At 38.7% G+C, this 18,903-nt stretch overlaps 2 protein-coding genes across 6 annotated transcripts in view; one reads left to right on the plus strand and one right to left on the minus strand.

The window, feature by feature from the left end:
• Positions 1-18,903, plus strand: part of spred2b (sprouty related EVH1 domain containing 2b) — a 161,519-nt gene that overhangs the window by 81,640 nt on the left and 60,976 nt on the right. For 2 of the 5 annotated variants that reach the window (XR_015852432.1, XM_088351198.1), the window contains one exon: positions 13,574-17,446. The exons of 1 other annotated variant lie outside the window; for it this stretch is intronic. Coding sequence is in view for 2 of the 4 variants with exons in the window: in XM_088351198.1 (XP_088207324.1) it covers positions 13,574-13,583 (10 nt within the window). In the remaining 2 variants the exon portion in view is untranslated. Of the gene's footprint in view, positions 1-11,825; positions 11,908-13,573; positions 17,447-18,903 lie in introns of those variants that run through there. 2 more of the 5 variants (XR_015852433.1, XM_088351195.1) reach the window with 2 other exon arrangements.
• LOC148353466 (actin-related protein 2-A) overlaps positions 8,138-18,903 on the minus strand; it is a 32,181-nt gene continuing 21,415 nt past the window's right edge. The window contains exons 7-9 of the mRNA XM_088351199.1: positions 16,033-16,178; positions 13,688-13,820; positions 8,138-10,151 (exon numbers count right to left, since the gene is read on the minus strand). Coding sequence (XP_088207325.1) covers positions 9,981-10,151; positions 13,688-13,820; positions 16,033-16,178 — 450 coding nt within the window. The 3' untranslated portion in view covers positions 8,138-9,980. The remainder of the gene's footprint in view (positions 10,152-13,687; positions 13,821-16,032; positions 16,179-18,903) is intronic.

Consider the following 18,903-nt stretch of genomic DNA (forward strand, 5'->3'; position numbering starts at 1 on the left):
AAAAGAAATATTACCAACCACAACAGAATAATTTCATCCCCACTTTTTAACATAGTGATTCATTGCTGTGCGTTGGGCAAGATTCTAAGCGCTATTTGTAATTTTATCCATTGTGATGAAGCCAGAAAATGGCAAAGTTTATCTGCAAATCAAACAGACGGACTGGTGTTGTTTAGAGGTACTACAATGGCAGCCCCCAAGCATTCCAGGATTTGCAGCGAACATTTTTTCCGAGGTACTTTTGATGTATTCCAGAGCAGTTTTATGTTAAAACCGTACGAGTCACATCAACGCCACTCAACATATCAAGTTAGTTAGTGCAAACTAGCTACGTATGTGTGTTATCGTTGCTATTTCTTCTTACGTAAATGAGCTGCTTCATTGCGATTAACCAACGATTCAAAACAGTAAGCTTCTGAACATCACATGTATTAAAAACTGTTATGTGCTTTATCATAAAGCTTATTATGCCGAAGTGAACTGTCAAATGATCACAGATAAAACGGGAAACAATCTTTCAGGAGATAAAACGTCATTTAGCCGAAATAAAGATTTTCAACATGTTCAGAGTCATTAATTTACAAGGTGTAAATGCACCATCCTTTACTGTTTTATAGCATTCCCCCTAAAATTTTGATTCAATGTAATTTTACTAACTTTTGCGCGAGGGCGATATTTCACGCCAAGGGTGCATTTTGACGGGCTGGTTTAAATCCGTTCTTGGGCCTGATACAGCCCATGGGCTGTAGTTTTTTGACCCCTGGGAAACTACTGCTGTATTTTAAACGCCATTGAGTTGAATATCCTAAAGCTGCTAGCATGTCTCCAAAACAAATTAAATAAAAAGGCCTACTTCGGAGGTGCTGGAGCCCATCACAGCTATCCTTGGGCAGTGGGCAGCGGACACCCTAAACTGGTTGCCAGCTGGGCAGACAGAGACAGACAACTCATTCGTTCATTCACACCTAGGGATAATTTAGAGTGGCCGATTAACCTGACATGCATGTTTTTGGAATGTGGGAGGAAACCGGAGTGCCCAGAGAAAACCCACGCAAGCAAGGGGTGAACATGCAAACTCCACACAAGAAGGTTCGATCTTATGACCTCAGAACTGTGCTGCACACGCGCTAACCACTGCGCTGCCGTGCTGGTCCATTCAAGCCAGTCTGTGCAAAAAACAAGTTGGCAACAATAATGGAGCAAGGAGGCTCTGGAGAAGGTGTCAAACTCATTTTTGCACTGGGGCCACATGGTCGAAACATGATTCACGGGTGCTGGACTAGTATATTAAATAGAGAAATAGAACAAGTGACAGAAATTAATAACTAAAAGAAAGTCAGAAAGAGAACAGAGAAGAACGAGAGAGGACAAGGGTGAAAAAGAAAAAGTCAATGGGCACAAAGCCCGAGACCCATGATCTTGGCCCCTCGGCGAGGAAGCCTGGCACAATCTAACCATGTGATGCTTTGACAGACAAAAAAACTAACACTAGAAAAAGATAACTCATCAAACCGTTTTTGGTGCTAGGCAGAAATATTCTTCATTCTGACATGCTATGAAGTAAATTCCTGATAATTGAAATGAGTTGATAATTGTAAAATGGGGCTTATTGATAAGTACTTTCAACCGCTACAGACTCAAAGTAACCAAACTGAACAACTTTCTCCTCATTTTTTGACCATCCTTTTACAAGGTTTTTGGTTTTGAGAGTTTTCCGTAGCAGCATGATGGACTACCATGTCAGCTCCTTCTAAGTAAGCCTCATGTTTTTTACGATATTTTAGAAAGGGCATATTTACAAATAGGACATCAGGGCAGTGCAGTGGTTAGCACGTGTGCGGAACAGTTCTGAGGTCATGAGATCGAACCTTCCTGTGTGGAGTTTGCATGTTCTCCCAGTGCTTGCATGGGTTTCCTCCGGGCACTCTGCTTTCCTCCCACATTCCAGAAACATGCGTTTCAGGTGGATTGGCTGGTCCAAATTGTCCCGAGTTGTGAATGAGCGAGTGACTTGTCTGTGCCCTTCGACTGGCTGGCAACCAGTTCAGGGTGTCCCCATCCCAATGCCCGAAGATAGCAGCACCCCCGCGACCCTACTGAGGAAAAGGGGTGCAGATACTGGATGGATGGATGGATGGGTTCGTGCTTGTTCCCTTGGCTGTTTTTCATCGTAGGTTCCAAGGTAGCCTGGCTGCTTACTGCATGTTTTCGGTCAGCCAGCATCCCTTTCTTTTTCCACCGTTATGCTGTAATCATTTGGTAAATTTACAGCTGCGTTCATGTTTGTGTCCGTGGCCGTTCTCTATTGTTGCCTCCCGGTTATCCTGGCTGCCTACTGCAAGCTTTTGGCCAGCCAGCCTCCTGTTTTTCCACTGATCGGCCCTGGTTAGCCCGCAATGTTCCGGCTGGTTTAGCCCCCGTTAGCTCTCTGTGTGTTATGTTTACCAGTTTGCCCTATTTTGGCTGCTCGCTATTTGTTGCACTATTGCTGAACCCACCTGCGAAGAAATTCAATGGCAAAGCGAAGTTACCAAAACAGGCATGTCATTTTCAAGCAGGCTTGTTTTATTTTTCTTCATTTAATGCAGGTTGTATCAAGGCAGACTGACAAAAAACATGGCAACAATTTTAAGGATTATCAAGCACTCCACCAAAAACCAATTATTTGATCATTGAAACAATTAAAATTCAAGCCTTTTTAACGGTTTCAAACACTTGTATAAATCCTGCAGAATATAAACTCTCGCTCAAGTGCCAAATGAGCTTTCCTGCTTCCTTGGAATGAGAACAGGGAAACATAAAACACAAGGTCAGGCTGGCGGGGAAACTGCAGGAGAGAAGGGATTCATTTTTGAAGCAAGGCCGTAGAGGGCTTTGTTTTATTACAGGCAAGGAAAAGACAACATTTCCTCTGCTGGCGCCTCGCTTCCACGTCTTTCTCCTCCCGTTTACCTCAAATGTCTTAACAGTCAATTGTAGCACCTCCTATGGGCTGTGGGACGGGAACACCCTGAACCAGTTGCCAGGCAGTCGCAGGGCACACAGTGAAATGAAGAAACCTTGAGAAGGGAGCACACATAATTTGCCTCCCAGGATGACCAGGCTGCAGTGGATGTTGCAAGGGCATTGACAGACAATACAAAGACACCATCAACATGAAATTAGGGTGAGAGCAGAATGTCCGCCGAACAGTTTCCCGAGGTCAACATCCTTCATAAGATATTGAATATAAGTGTCTTAAGATTTAAACACTTCCACTGAGATTTCCAGATCAAATCTCAGAGGGCAGATCATTACACAGTACAGGGGCCCAAAAGGAGAATGCCCTCGAACCTACGGATTTCTTTTTGGCTCTTAGGATCAATAGTAGACCAGCATTTTCTGAACAGGAACATAAGGGAACATTCAGTCCTAAAGATATAAGGGTGCAAGGCCATGCAAAATTTTGTATAACACCGACAGAACCTTAAAATCACAGCTTTAACTGACAGGGAGCCAGTGCAGGTCAGCCAAAATCTGGATAATTGTTTTAAGTTAAAAGCCGTGCTGCAGAATTTTGTACCAGCTGCAGGCTTTTTATGCTAGACTTCAGGAGACCGGAGAGTAGTACATTACAGTAATCAAGATGGAGGGTACAAACTCATGAATAATAATCACAGAATCAGACTGGGACAGCATGGGGAGAATTTTTGCAATATTGAAAAGATGGAAAAAAAAAGCTGTTCCAGTAATACAGACGCTGCCCTACTTATGAACGAGATATGTTCCGGACGATCGTAAGTTGAATTTGTTCGTAACTTGCTTCTGTGCTATATTTTGTATGTTTACGGTTTATATAAGTATGTTCAAGGCTTGTACAAGTAACCTGTTGTTTTTCACTAAAATAAAATATGATCTAGAAAAGATAAATGAAGTTAAGTTTAACTTACTTTTGGAAGATGAGCTTCAACAGTTAGGCAACTTCCTCTGTGGTAAAAAGTGCCCCCCAAAAAAAAGCAATCCAACCATTTTCTCAGCAGCATCAAGCTTCCGGATTTCACTTTCATTTCAAATGAAACAGCTCGCCTCTTCTTTACATTTTACACCAGCTATATTGAATGGATCCATGAGATATTAAAGAAAAATGTCAACGTTCTTAAGACGCTTGACATACAGTATAGAATGTTTACACACAAACTGGGAAGAGGAAGCGGATTTTTTTCAGGGGTGGATGCTGGGTGACCTCTCACAGCGCAAACATGGCGGTACTGGTGGAAAAAAGCACTACTGTAATGTCCTGTACTCGGAAAAAGGTGCATATTATACAAAATCTAACCTACAGGGCGACCACTTGTAGTGCCGCGCTAGTTTCAATACCTTGTAAATTTACACAGAAAATAGTTAAGTAACAATACAACATATTAATCAACAGAAAAATCAAATATTAAAAGATTTCTATTTTGATTTAAACGTTAGTCCGTTACCATTAGCTACGTTTTCTTAGTATATCAAAGCTACCTTTTAAAACTACAAAGAGAAAATAAAACAAACTCACCAAAACTCGTGTAGTAAGGATTTTTCATCCCATGTCAATCACGCCATCACCGGAGTCAAAACGAAGTTCGTTTTTTTTTTTAAGGGGAATTATGATTTTTTTTTTTTCAAGCTATGTCTTGCAAACGATTGCCATTGACAGTCTCATGTCCTGTCTGTCGTCTATGCTGGGATGCATATTCTATCCGCAGTGAGCAATGAGAAAAGTCAGGCTAACGGCACTCGCAATTATGTGTTTTTCAAAAACTTTTGAAATAAGGAATTAAGTCAAGTCATGTTTATTTGTATAGTCCTTTATCACAAAGAGTTTCAAAAGGCTGTACATATCAAAGATTATTGCAAACTACTATTACAGACTATTGAGATGCCATCCTCTCATTTAAAACTTACATGAGGGCAAATGATACACATATTATCAACACAAAGTATAGGTTATTCATATGCTATAGAGTAGAAGTGTGTTTTAAGCTTAGATTTAAACATTTCCACTGAGGTTGCAGATCGAATCCCAGGGGGAGGAGCATTCCACAGCACCGGGGCCCGGATGGAGAACGCTCTTGAACCTGCGGATCTCTTCTTGGCTCTTGGGATCACTAGCAGACCAGCGTTTTTAGAGCGAAGGCTCTGGACCGAAACATAAGGGGAAATTAAATCTGAAAGATATGAGGGAGCAAGTCCATGCGTGATTTTGTATAATACCAACAGAACCTTAAAATCGCATCTTAAGCTAACAGGGAGCAAATGCAGGTTAGCTAAAATCGCGGTAACGTGATCAAACTTTGTCTTAGTTAAAAGCCTTGCTGCAGCATTTTGTACCAGCTGAAGGCTCTTGATTTTGAACTTCGGGAGACCGGAGAGTAGTGCATTACAGCAATTGAGACGGGAAGTAATAAACACATGAATTATAATCTCCGCATCTGACTGAGACAGCATAGGACAAATGTTAGCAATGTTGCGAAGATGGAAGAAAGCTGTTCTAGTAATATTCTTCACGTGTGTTTGAAAGGATCGTGGTCAAATATGACACCTAAGTTTTTAACTGAGTCACTCTGGGTGATATTACATTTGTCAATGTTCAGAGCAGTTTTTGAGAACAAGTCACGGCATTTAGATGGACCAATAACTAACATTTCGGTCTTTTCAGAGTTAGCGGGTTAGCGCCTTACATGGCTGCAAGGCCGCACACTGTAAAGCGCTTTGGGAAGTGTTGACTTCAAAAGCACTATATACTGGACTGTCTCAGAAAATTAGAATATCGTGATAAAGTTCTTTATTTTCTGTAATGCAATTAAAAAAACAAAAATGTCATACATTCTGGATTCATTACACATCAACTAAACTATTTCAAGCCTTTTATTATTTGAATATTGCTGAATTTGGCTTACAGCTTAAGAAAACTCAAAAATCCTATCTCAAAATATTAGAATATCATGAAAAAGTATACAAGTAGGCTATTCAACTAATCACCTGAATCATCTAATTAACTCGAAACACCTTGCGAGGGTTTCCTGAGACTTAAAAACACTCAGCTTGGTTCAGTAAACTAAATCACAAGTATGGGGAAGACTGCTGATCTGTCTGCTGTCCAGAGGACCATCATTGATACCCTCCATCAGGAGGGTAAGACACAAAAAGAAATTTCTCAAAGAGCAGGCTGTTCACAGAGTGCAGTTTCAAAGCATATCCACAAAAAGTCTGTTGGAAGGGAAAAATGTGGCCGGAAACGCTGCACAACCAAGAGAGATTACCACAGCCTTAACAAAATTGTGAAGAAGAGCCGCTTCCAGAATTTGGGGAAGCTTCAAAGACAGTGGGCTGAAGCTGGAGTCAAGGTATCAAAAGCCACAGTTCACAGACGTGTCCGGGAAATGGGCTACAATAGCCGTATTCCCATGGTCAAGCCACTTCTGAACTCAAGACAACGGAAGAAGCGTCTGACTTGGGATATGGAGAAGAAGCACTGGACAGTTGCAGAGTGGTCCAAAGTCCTCTTTTCAGACAAAAGCAAGTTTTGCATTTCATTTGGAAGTCAAGGCGCCAGAGTCTGGAGAAAGGCTGGAGAGGAGCACAATCCAAGTTGCTTGAAATCCAGTGTGAAGTTCCCACAGTCAGCAATGGTTTGGGGAGCCATGTCAGCTGCTGGTGTTGGTCCACTGTGTTTCATCAAGTCCAGAGTAAATGCAACTGTGTACCAAGAGATTTTAGAGCACTACATGCTTCCATCTGCTGAAAAGCTCTATGGAGATGAGGATTTCATTTTCCAGCATGATCTGGCACCTGCCCACAGTGCCAAAACCACCAGTAACTGGTGCACTGACCATGGCATCACTGTCCTTGATTGGCCTGCTAATTCCCCTGACCTGAACCCCATTGAGAATTTGTGGGGTATAGTTAAGAAGAAGATGAAAGACACCAGACCTACAAATGCAAATAAGCTTAAGGCCGCTATCGAAGCATCCTGGGCATCAATAACACCTCAGCAATGCCACAGGCTGATTGCCTCCATGCCACGCCGGATTGATGCAGTAATCCGTGCAAAAGGATTCCAAACCAAGTACTGAGTGCATCAATGGACATTTTCAAATGTTTGATTTAGTTTTGCTGTTATAAAATTATTTTTTTACGTGGTCTGAGGAAGTATTCTAATATTTTGAGATAGGATTTTTGAGTTTTTTTCAGCTGTAAGCCAAAATCAGCGATATTCAAATAATAAAAGGCTTGAAATAGTTCAGTTGATGTGTAATGAATCCAGAATGTATGACATTTTTGTTTTTTTAATTGCATTACAGAAAATAAAGAACTTTATCACAATATTCTAATTTTCTGAGACAGTCCAGTAATGCAGATCATTAAGGCGCAAGAAGTTGAGTGACATCCATTCTTTTATCTCAGTGAGGCAGGCCTCCAAATTTCTGCAATTTAGTGTGGCAGGTTTCTCGATCGGAAGATATAGTTGAGTGTCATCTGCGTAGCAATGGAAACTGATATTATACTTATGAATAATATCAGCCAATGGCAGCATGTAAATGCTGAAAAGAAGGGGGCCCAAGTATTGAACCCTTCGGAATACCACAGGTAACACTAAAGGGCTCATGTAATTTTGCCATATTCAACACAGTGCGTATCTGAGAGGTAGGATCTGAACCATAAGAGGACAGTTCCTGAGAGACCAATCCATTTCCCCCCCCTCCCATCCAGCCGGCCGCCTTATCCCGCGTCCGCTGACGTTCCGCCGAAAAAACCCGCAAAAAGTGAAAATCTGCGAAATTTTGTTTTTTAACCATTACAGAACGCGAAGCTCTGAAGCCGCGAACGTCGAACCGCGAAGTAGCGAGGTAACACTGTATACATTATACACACACACTTTTAAATGTAATACCTTTTTGATAAGTCTTGGCGCTCTCTACCGGACCAAAGTGGTACTATCACTATCAGCGTCACAAGGAATGGTGTGTACTATTATTTGCATTGAAATCAGTATTTGGTGGCTCATAAATAATTCACTTGATACAAGAATCGATGATGTAACTAGTTTCCAACGCTTTTAATAATCGATTTTATTGTTTAGACCCACCAGCCATAGTTACACAAACATCGAGAACAATTTCCTTATAAATCATTTTTATTTAAATCCGTGTCAGGCAGTTATGCTATGTAAAACAGAGTCAAATAATTGGTGGCCACCCAAAAAAAAAATCAATTAAGAGAACAGAGATGTACAATAAAACATGAACTGCCTTGGCACTGGATAAGACATCCATGGTAAAGGAGGAAAAGAAAAATATACAATCAAAAAACAGTCAAGAAAAACACAGAGCACCGCAAGTTATAATTTTGGGGGAAATCTGACAAAAAAGAAAAAAAAGGCCTGTTCCATTTAAACAGTCTTTGATTTGTTGTTTTTAGTAAATATACAACACCAGGCCTTTTTTTTTTTTGATCAACAATAAATCAGATGAACCGCTTTACGCCTTACAGCTAGAAGTTAACATCACACACATGATTACGAGCAAGCTTCTCTATCTTTTATTTCTGCGTCTGTGCTCCGTTAAGTAGTTTCCCCAGAAGAGCCAAACGTCTTGCTCAAAAATAGGCGCACATTTACAATCCGGTACTTGTAACTCCAAACATTACAACAAATTTACCTTTTGCAGGATTTTTTTAATCAACGGCCGTATGTAAAATTTCGCGCATTTGGGTTTCACCGTTACCATTCTAAAGACAGCCCTGTTTTGAGTGGAAATCCTGCTTTGAAGAAAGTTCAACTTCATTTAAGCCAGGGGTCTCAAACTCAAAGCCCCCAGGATGATAGTTTGAGGCTCCCGCCCTAATATGAAAGTTAAAAGGACAGTGTATTATTTTCCCACTAGATGTTGCTGTATTTTGTCAAGCCACAGAAAACGAGGGCTAAAAGCACAAGGTGTAGGGGAAGACCAAATATGAAGAATCAAAGTGATAAAAAGTTTTGAAAAACTTTTGAAAAGAGAAATTAAATAACAAAAAAACGAGACAAGAAAAAAAGACAATAGTGAGGAAGAGAGAGGGAAAAAAATGAGACAAAAAGTGAAACTCAAGAAAAAAAAGGAAAATTAAAATTAAAAAAAGGAAAAAAAGAAAATGGCATTTTTTGGTCCTTTTTTCCTTTCAATTTCCATCTTTTATTTTTTTCTTTCTTATTCATTTTCCTTTTTTTTTACCCCACTTTTCTTTTTATTCACGTTTTGCATTTTGCTCTATTTCTTCTTCTCTATTTTTTATTTTTTTGCCCTTTTTGTCTTTCTTTGAGAAAGGCTAGAAGAAAAAGGCCGATTTTTGCTCACTTTCAGTCTCCGTAATTTGTAGTCTTCCTTGGACTCATTTATGGTAGCACTACACAAAACACAGACATTTAATTGACAAATATATAACACTGCCCCTTAAGAACAGCGGAATGTTTTTATCAGCGCTGTTTTTGTGGAAAACCCAATTTGGCCCAACCTCACCCGGATCTTTCTTCAGTGGCCCTCAACTCAATTGAGTTTGAGACCCCTGATTTAAACTACCACAGTTACACTCCAATTACAATGGTAGTAGTGCACTGCAAGAAATGCGAGGGGGTAAATACACATAAAGTAAGCCAACGGTCTCTTTCTTCCTATAAAAAAGCGGTCACATAGAAATGTGATAAATCAGAAAAAGATACGCTGGGTGGACCCTGATTGTGATTGATAGAACTTGGAAGCTTCCCTTCAAAATGTCCCAGGGTTTTTAGGTAAATCCGCTGCAACATGAAGCATTTTTTTATTGATAGTATTTGTGGTGAATAAAAAACAAAAAAATAAACCGTTTGTCAGGAGAGGAGACAGCAGGATGGGAAAAAGTGACAGTGTGGAAAGAGATGGAGAAAATAGAAGGATAAATATTTTGGCATGTATTAACGTGTGTGTGTTTTTTTTTGTTTTGTTTTTTTATCTGACTGTGACGCCCAGCTTTTGCAGAACGCGCACTCCCTTCTCTTGATACTCTTCGCGCGTGAGCCAGAAGTTATCTTTGTCCTTCATTATGTCGGCTAGTACCGCTCCGCCCAGGAACACCATGTGCTTCCGCCTGGGTGGGTCCTCGATGCGGATCTTGAATTTCTGTTAAAAAAATTTAGGATGGAAAGCAAATGTTAGAGACACTTTCATATGAATAAAAAACAACATAGGAGAGGACTAACACAAAGAGCAGGGTTCTCACACCTTTTTCATGGCCAAATTAAAGAATTTAAGGTCAATTTTTCGAGTACCTTCAAATCCACCGCCAATCAAAAGAATGTGTTTTTTTTTCCCCTCGTTATTTTGTGGAATATTAGTCTATAATAGCCTGCATAGTCTGTACAGCCCCTTGAGACTTCTTGTGATAAAGGCTTATACAAATAAATATGATTTAAATACTAAAATAAAGTTTCTATCTTGCTACTAGAACATACTTTGTGCTATTTTGCGCTGTTCCTATCGATGATCTACGATGTTTTTGTGTTAATGAACTGCTTTAAACTGACAAATGCTGCCGTTCTGCTTCTAAAATACACATGCAGCTTCAATAAGCCACAATCGTTTACAAACATGGAAAAGGCTTTATAGGTGTGGCGTAAAAACAGTTAAATGCCAAAGACAAAAAAAAGAAAGTAATGTGTATGTATAAAAAGCAGAAATATGGGTCAAATTTGGACTAATTTAATCGATATTGATTGCACTGAAGCAGTCTGCATTCAATCTTTTAATCCTGGAGGCTGTTAATCTTTTGCTTTTTGTTTTACTTATTTTAATTTAGATTTTTATATTCTTTTCATATGATCTGTCTAAATTGGTTAAATATTATTCTAAAGAGTTAATGTTTTCACATTTTATCATTTATTTATAGAACTTCGAAGTAAATATTTAAAAATTGTATTTTATTGTTTTGCATTTTCAAGTCTTTTTGTTGTTATTGTTGTTTGACTTTAAATCCGCCGACTCTGTAAAAAGCTAAAATTGCTTTGTATTTTACAATTTTTATTTTAAATTTGTAAATATTTTAATCTATATTTCATGTGTTTTGTTTTGCTGGGATACAGCATTAAAAAAAATAACAGAAAAAGGTGCCGTAGGTGAGCAGAGCCAAAAAGGGCTGGTTTTCTAGGTAGAGTGCGACTGGTGATGCTTCAATGACAACACCTTAATGACAAGCCACCAAAGCAGGCGTGTCAGCGTCATTTTCAAGCACTTAAAAAAAACCTTTCTTAAATGCGTGGTTTATCGAGTCCGACTGCCAAGAAACATGGCAATGCTCACAATTTCAAGTATTTTTAAGCACGTCACCTAAAATTTAAGCATTTCCCTGACCCCGAAAATACAACATCAAAATTCAAGCAATTTCAAGCACCAGTACAAACCCTTTATTTGATACCTGATGTCTAAGAAAAAGTATAGCCAAATGATTAAATAATGCAGCTGCACAAAAACAAGACCTCATTCGTGTCTAAAAGTGCTATCTTTAGTATTTTAAGAGAACGTGATTTTTGACATTAAGGTTAAACTTTCACCTAAACTGAGGTCGTGAACTTAAGTTTTTTGTTGATTTTAAAATTGAGCGTTTAAAAGAGAAGAGCTTTTGTTGTTTAAAACTACTGTTAAATTTATTCACAGTGAGGAATAAAATTATACAACAATCAATATTACATTTTGATGGAGTTCTAAGAAATGTAAACTTTTACAATTGTTAAGTTTTTGTCCCTGCAAACCAATTACATATCGCTTTTGTATTTATTGCATTTCTCTTTTTGTCCGCAGTTAATCAACCGGGGGGACTGCCTAGCAGCAGAAAAATGAAATGCACAAGCTGACTGTGCACTGGTTGAAAATGCACAGAAAAGTATGTGAGTGATGTCACATTTACGGAAAAAAACTACAGGTTACCATAACTGAGGCAATTATTCATAGTAGGTTTTAGTAAGTAATTATTACACTCCTATTGATTATTTTAGAATAACTGAAAAATATACGGCAGTGTGGTGAGGCCCCATCTGAAGAAGAGCAATTTAGGCTCAAAGTTTTAGATTTTTTTTTATTCAGCTGAATTATTTTAGAAGAAAATAGCATTTCAGATAAATTTCAGTCTGGTTCAAGGATCATCCACAGAACAAAGACTATGCAAGACATAGCTTGAAAAAAAATAAATCATATTTCCCCTTAAAAAAAAACTTCGTTTAGACTCCACCCTCTTAAAGATTTCAAATGATATCAGGTTCAACATGGATATTAGTACACTTACAGTTCTGGTGCTCCTGGATCCCATTGCTGCCTTTGACGCGGCGGATCACTACATGTTATTAACTAGACTCAGTAACCAGTTGGCCATCTTTTGTTCTGTTTTGAACTGATTTTATTCCTACTGACTGATATTTTTTGTAGGTATGAAAACATGTTCCTCCAGAACCCATTAAGTTACATGAAAGGTTCCCCAAGGTTAAATTTTAGGCCAGATACTTCTTAATCTGTATATGCTTCCCCTTGAGAATGCCATCAGGAGAGAGCCGATTTCTATAGGCACGCTGACGCCACCTAGCCATACATTGCCGTGTCCCCTGTTGACACAAGTCCTATAGATATACCCTTTAAAATCCATTAAGACATTGAGTCGTGATGGAAGAGAACTGTCTACAGCTCAAACCAGGAGTAAAAAGAGGTCTTAGTCATTGGACCTGAAAGTCAGAGAGAGAAACTTATCAAAACTAATAGATTAAAGAATCTCACATTTTGTTAAAATGTAGACATGATTTGACTCCGAGCTCAATCTTATTCCACATAAAAAATATAAACATAATTGGGTTTTATCATCTTAATATAGCCCGAGTCCACCCATTTCTCTCAGGCAAACAATGAGGTGCTGATGCATGCTTTTTAATCTTCTTGTTTGGATTATTGTAATGGCTGCACACGCCTTCCCAAAAGGAACATTGCTAGCTTGCAGCTACTAACAAATTCAGCAGCACGTGTGTTTACAAATCCCGGGGAGAGGGATCGCATTACACCAATTTTAAAATCGCTGCATTGGCTCCCTGTGTGTTTCAGGGTCAATTTTAAGGTGCTTTTACTAGATTTTAGGCTTAACGGTCTTGGGCCATCCTATCTCTCTGATTTGCTTTAATTATATCAGCCCTCTCTGTCTTTGACATCCTCTGGCAGCGGTTTGTTGACTGTTCCTAGGGTGAGGACCCAAATCTATGGTGAAGAAGCATTCAGCCACTTTGGTTCACACCTATTGAATGGTCTGCCAGAGGACATCAGGTCCGCTTGAACTTTGATAATTTACGGAGGCTCAAGACCCACTTTTTAAGATGGATTTTAACTGCTCATTTTTATTCAGCTTTGATTTTGTTTACCTTCTTATCTTTTACAGTATCATACTTTACATTCATTTCACATTTATGTTTTATTGTGCAGTGGTTTTTGGAATTGTAATTTATTGTGGGCAAAGTGCTTTACAAATTGATTTTATTTTATTTATCCTTACATTTTTTGTTATTTTTCCTCTTTAGGTCTTCATGATGTGTTTACCTTGGAGTGTCGTGTCTTATCTTGTTAAGAACAATGTTCACTATGTTGTCATTAATGACAAAGACAATCGATTCAACAATAAGAGAATTTCTCACCGAAAGCTTGTCCACATCCCCTTTAAGAACGCGCTCCAGGTAGAGTTGCTTGAGTTCCCTCTCCAATCGCGAGGGCAGCCCTGGGTACATGGTGGAACCTCCCGACAGCACAATGTGTTTGTAGAACTCGGGCCTGGAGAGGAATCGCTTTTGTCAATTAAGTTCTCTTTGGATGCAAAATTACAGTGTGGAGGTCAACCGATTATCTGCACCGATATTGGTATCGGCATTTTTATATATCTAACGGGCCAATTATTTCTCCTGCCTTCTGTCTGACGCTACCCACCACGCACTTTCAGATTGGAAAAGTGTCTGGGAGCAGAGCCACTGAAGCAAAAAGAACCTTAGAGTGGAGTAAACGACGGAAGCTCTTCTAAATCCTGGGTCCTGACTTGAGGGTGAATTAAGACCGCTGATAATATTGAAATTTTGAAAAGAGGCTTTACATGGACCTTAATGAATATCCATAAGTGATACATAATCCTTGCACCAATACACATTTTATAGTTCCCTGTGTAGGTGTAGCATGTAGCTAAACCTTTGCAAAAAAAAACAAACAAACAAACAAAAAAAACAGTTAAACTAGTAATCTCTGAGTTACCTGACTGGAAACCGCAGACTCTGCGATTGTGAAAAGTTGAAACTCACGTGCACACTTTGCAGCATGCTGTGTGCATATTTGCTCCATGTTTTAACAATGGTTTGTATTTTTCTTTTTTTGAGTCATTCTTTATCAAATCTGCAACCTCCCAGCATCTGATTGTGATTTACCTCTTCTGATGCACCTTTCTCAATGGACCTGTAGAGGGCGAGACGCTTCACATGACAACGCCATCAAAAGCATTGCAATACCAGTGTGGGCCAGCGGTGTCATTTTTAAGCAGACTATTTCTTTATGTGTTTTTGTTCAATCTGTGGTCTGTCAAGTCAGACGGCCAAGAAACATCATATGGCAAAACATTCTGGTATTTTAAAACACTTGACACAAAATTAAAGGCATTTTCCTGACCTCAAAAACACAACATTAAAACTCAAGAATTTTTAAGGATTTTAAACACCCGTACGTACTCTATAAGACATGCGTCTGCTCTGAAACCACACCACATCACCGTTTTGATAGTTCTGTTGTTGTGGTCATGTCATGTTGCCGCAAAAGTAAAAATGTGGATTAAAAAGAAAAAAAAAAAAAGACTATGACAAATGGCACTAAATCTTTTTAGTTCAAACAATAATGAATCTTATTTAAGTGTTCACATTTTCAAGATTTTTAAAAATAGGAATGAAGACATTTTAATAATAATTAAGGCCTTATTCAATAAAAATAATTCAATGGCTTTAAAGACTAAGGATCTGCGGAACCCTAAAATAGACATTAACAGGGTCCGACCACCCTTTTCAAGGCCAAATTAAAGCACTTTAAGTTGTGTTGTCAGAAAATTAGTGTCTAAATTGGTAAAAATAGATGTTTTATTTTTCTGGGATTTTGTGTTGTTGAACGGAGCTTTATCGTCGACGGCGACTTTAATCGGGCATGTTTATGGACTGTACTCCCAAATCCATTCAATTGTGGACTGAGCAATTTGAAAAAAACACTGGACTATGTGTTATGTAAGATCAAACATTCCAGTTGTATCCTCTGTTTGTCCCTCGAATGTTCAACGTAAACAAAGCTAACCGTGCCCTTGTCTATTTTGCTTTCTTTTCTGGACACATGCATGGCAAATAATACCTATTGTCGGCAGGAACTCATACATTTGTGTCTGCGTCTAAATTTCGACTCATGTAGGTTTTAGATCAGGGCATGGTGTAATAATAAACTGTGGTCTGTGCAGCCCTTTCAGACTCTTTGTGATTAAGGGCTATACAAATAAACATGACTTGACCTATTTATTGCGTGGTTTATAGCAGTGATTTTTAACCACTGTGCCGCAACACACTAGTGTGCCATGAGACATCGTCAGGTGAGCTGTGAGAAATTATCCAATGTCACTTTTTGAAATTTGAAATTGTATAAAACATTTATGAATCCTTTTCTGCAAATATGTCATTGTCAACTGGGGGTCTTATTATTATTATTAAACATACTGTTCAGTGTCATTTTATAACATTTTTAGTTAGTGGTGTGCTGCAAAATTTCCAAAGTAAAAAACATGCCTTGGCTCAAAAAAGGTTGAAAAACACTGGTTTATAGCGTCAGGCTTCCAAGAAACATGGCGTTTACAACAATTCCAAGAACTTTACCCAAAACCCAAGTATTTTTCCTGACCTTAAAAACACATAAAAATTCAAGCATTTTCAGGGATTTCAAGAAACTGTACGAACCACGTGTCGTTGGCAGCGCTCACCTGGTGTCAATGTCGGCAGCCTGGATGGTGTTAAAGAGCAGCTCAGCCACACCCACGCCCTCCACATTGATGAGGTGCGGCTGGAAAAGGGCTTCGGGTGCCTCAAAACGCTCACCGCCCACCTTGATCACGCGGCCGTCTGGAAGCTATAGACACGTGGGAAGGACGGACATAAAACGAAAGAAAGAGGGGAAAAATATTTAAATCCATGTCGAAATAAGCTGGTCACGCTAGTTTGTGCTAAATATATTTTTCATTTTACACGAGGAGATCAACACGGGAGCTCTGCCAAGCTTTCAACAACAAGCCACATTCTCAAAAGTTTGACTGTCCTACTGCTGCCATGATTTTGGTAGCCCTGAGCCACACTTTGGCAAGTTTTTTATGCTAATACTACAGAGCTAATTATCCACAGTTCAACAGTTTTGATTAGTGAACCCTTAACTTTGCGTGTGACATTTCATCGATTAATCTCCAAAGTTAAACGGCTGGCGCTAAGCTATCTTCAGGGTTCATACAGCATTTTCATGGTTAAATTTGAGCACTTTTGAAGTACTTTTAAGGCCAAATTAAAAAAAAATTCCAGTACCTTGAAAGGAAGAAATCCAGAGCCAATCAAAAGAAAGTTTTTTTTCTTTGTTTGCTCCAAGGCCTTAAATAAAGTTATCTTATTGCTGCTAGCACATACTTAGTGCTATTTTGCACTGTTCCTACACATGATCTCTCTGCATCAACGGGCTGTTACCAACATTGGAGTTACGAACAACGGTACATACGAATTTTTACCTTGGTATTTAAAAAAATGTTGTAAGTTAGATTTTGTATTGTGCACCTTTTAACACAGTAAAGGACAGTACTGTAGTACTTCTTTCCGCTGCTAACGGCGTGTGGCGATGTGAGAACTCACCCAGCATCCACCTTGAAGAAGAAATCCAGCTTCCTCTTCCTATCACGCTACCATTTTGTGTGTAAACATACTGTACTGTATCTCCAACACGCTAAGAACTTTGACATTTTCATTGTCTAATATCTTGTGCAGAGGCAAGCAGTTTCATTTGAAATGGAATTGTAATAAGGAAGCTTGATGTGGTTGAGAAAATGGTTGGATCGCTTTTTTTCGGCCACTTTCTACCACAGAGGCTAAGGTAACCCAACTCTTGAAGCGCATCTTCCAAAAGTAAGATAAACTTCAGTTTATTTATCTTTATAGAGTATATTATTTTATTAAAGGTTTATTTTTCAGTACAAAACAATACCGGTTACTTGTACGAACCATAAACATACTTGTATTAACATATTTATACTAACCTTAAACATACATTCCATTCAAAATATAGCACTGAAGCAACTTACGAACAAACTCAACTCACGCACGATCGTCCGGAACGTATCTCATTCGTAAGTAGAGGAGCGTCTGAACTGATATGAAAACTTCCATTCTGCTTCAACAATGCACGTGCAGCTTTAATATGTCACACTTGCCTTTTAATTTATATTTTTTCAGATGATCTGTGTCTAAATTGTTTAAAATAAAATTGTTAAGAGTTAAAGTTTTTCATTTGATCATTTATTTTTAGCACTGAAATTTTATTTTATTGTTTTACATTTTAAGGATTCTGTGTTGTTATTCGACTTTAAATCTGTTAAATCTGTTATATTTTTCATTGTAGATGTGTTAATATTTTAATTTATAGTTAATGTGTTTTTCAGGGATCCTCTGCAAGTCATATTAAATAGCTAATTACTAAATAACTATGTGCATAATATTTTATTATTATTGATAATATAGCAGTAAAAAAAGAACAAAAATCTCAGCGAGCAGAGCCAAAAGAGCTGTTTTTCTGAATATATCTGTCCCATTTGGGTGTGACGAAGCTTCAGATATAAACGCCATGATGACAAGCCATCAGAGCAGGCTTGTCTGTGTCATTTTCATGCACTTTTAAAAAAAAGTCTTCATAAGACTGCAATGAAACATGACAGTAACAAGCATTTTCAAGTACTTCACCAAAGAAACATTTTCAGGACCTTGCAAACACATTAAAATTCAAACATTTTCAAGGATTCCAAGCACCTGTCTGAGCTCCAATTCAATACCTGAAATAGTGGAACTGTTTTAATGAGTTTTCTAATGTGGGCACAACACTGCGACAAATATACTAACTAGGCTAAACAAAAAAAGGAAGAGATACAAAGCCAGTAAGAAGAAGTCTTTACTGCTGCAAAAGTGGCTGCAACAGGAAATGAGGTCATGTGTTGTCTATATGCTCCATATTGCTCTCCTTGTTTCAAGGGGACCCAAAGACACTGACTCACTTGCTCTCAAACATGCACACTGATCTGAGAAACACAGCACAAGTTTGCCAAAGAAGGTGTTTAGCTTTTGGGGTTTTAGGGAAACAGGACACTGGAAAGAAAAACAAAACTGGTGGATATGCATTACCACACTGACCACCAGACATTTGAATCTGGACTTTACAGCAGGCTCGCAACAAAGCCCATTAATTAAGACTGCATGCTCGTTATCTAAAGTCCTGCTTTTAAGCAAAGGGGCCAAATGTCGTCAAAAGGCCAAACATCAGGCTACAAATATGCTGCTGGTTTGTTATATACATACAGATGTGTGCTGGACAAACTCCAAATGTCCCTATTTTATCAATTTCAGACACATTTCTAACAACACAGCTTAAAAAAAAATGTTTTCCAATGAGAAATTCCCAGTTGTGCTTAGAGGTAAGATTCAAGCAGTTTTTAAAAAGTTGAAAGTCAACGGTCTGCATTTATTCAGATTCAAGACAATAAGGACCGACCACCCCCCGACCCCCCCACCCAAGGGCTTTACAAGGTGCTTCACACTTACCCATTACAACA

Source organism: Urocampus carinirostris, chromosome 13, assembly GCF_059441175.1.
Source record: "Urocampus carinirostris isolate Australia breed hairy pipefish chromosome 13, RoL_Ucar_1.0, whole genome shotgun sequence".
In the NCBI taxonomy this organism is placed as follows: Eukaryota; Metazoa; Chordata; class Actinopteri; order Syngnathiformes; family Syngnathidae; genus Urocampus; species Urocampus carinirostris.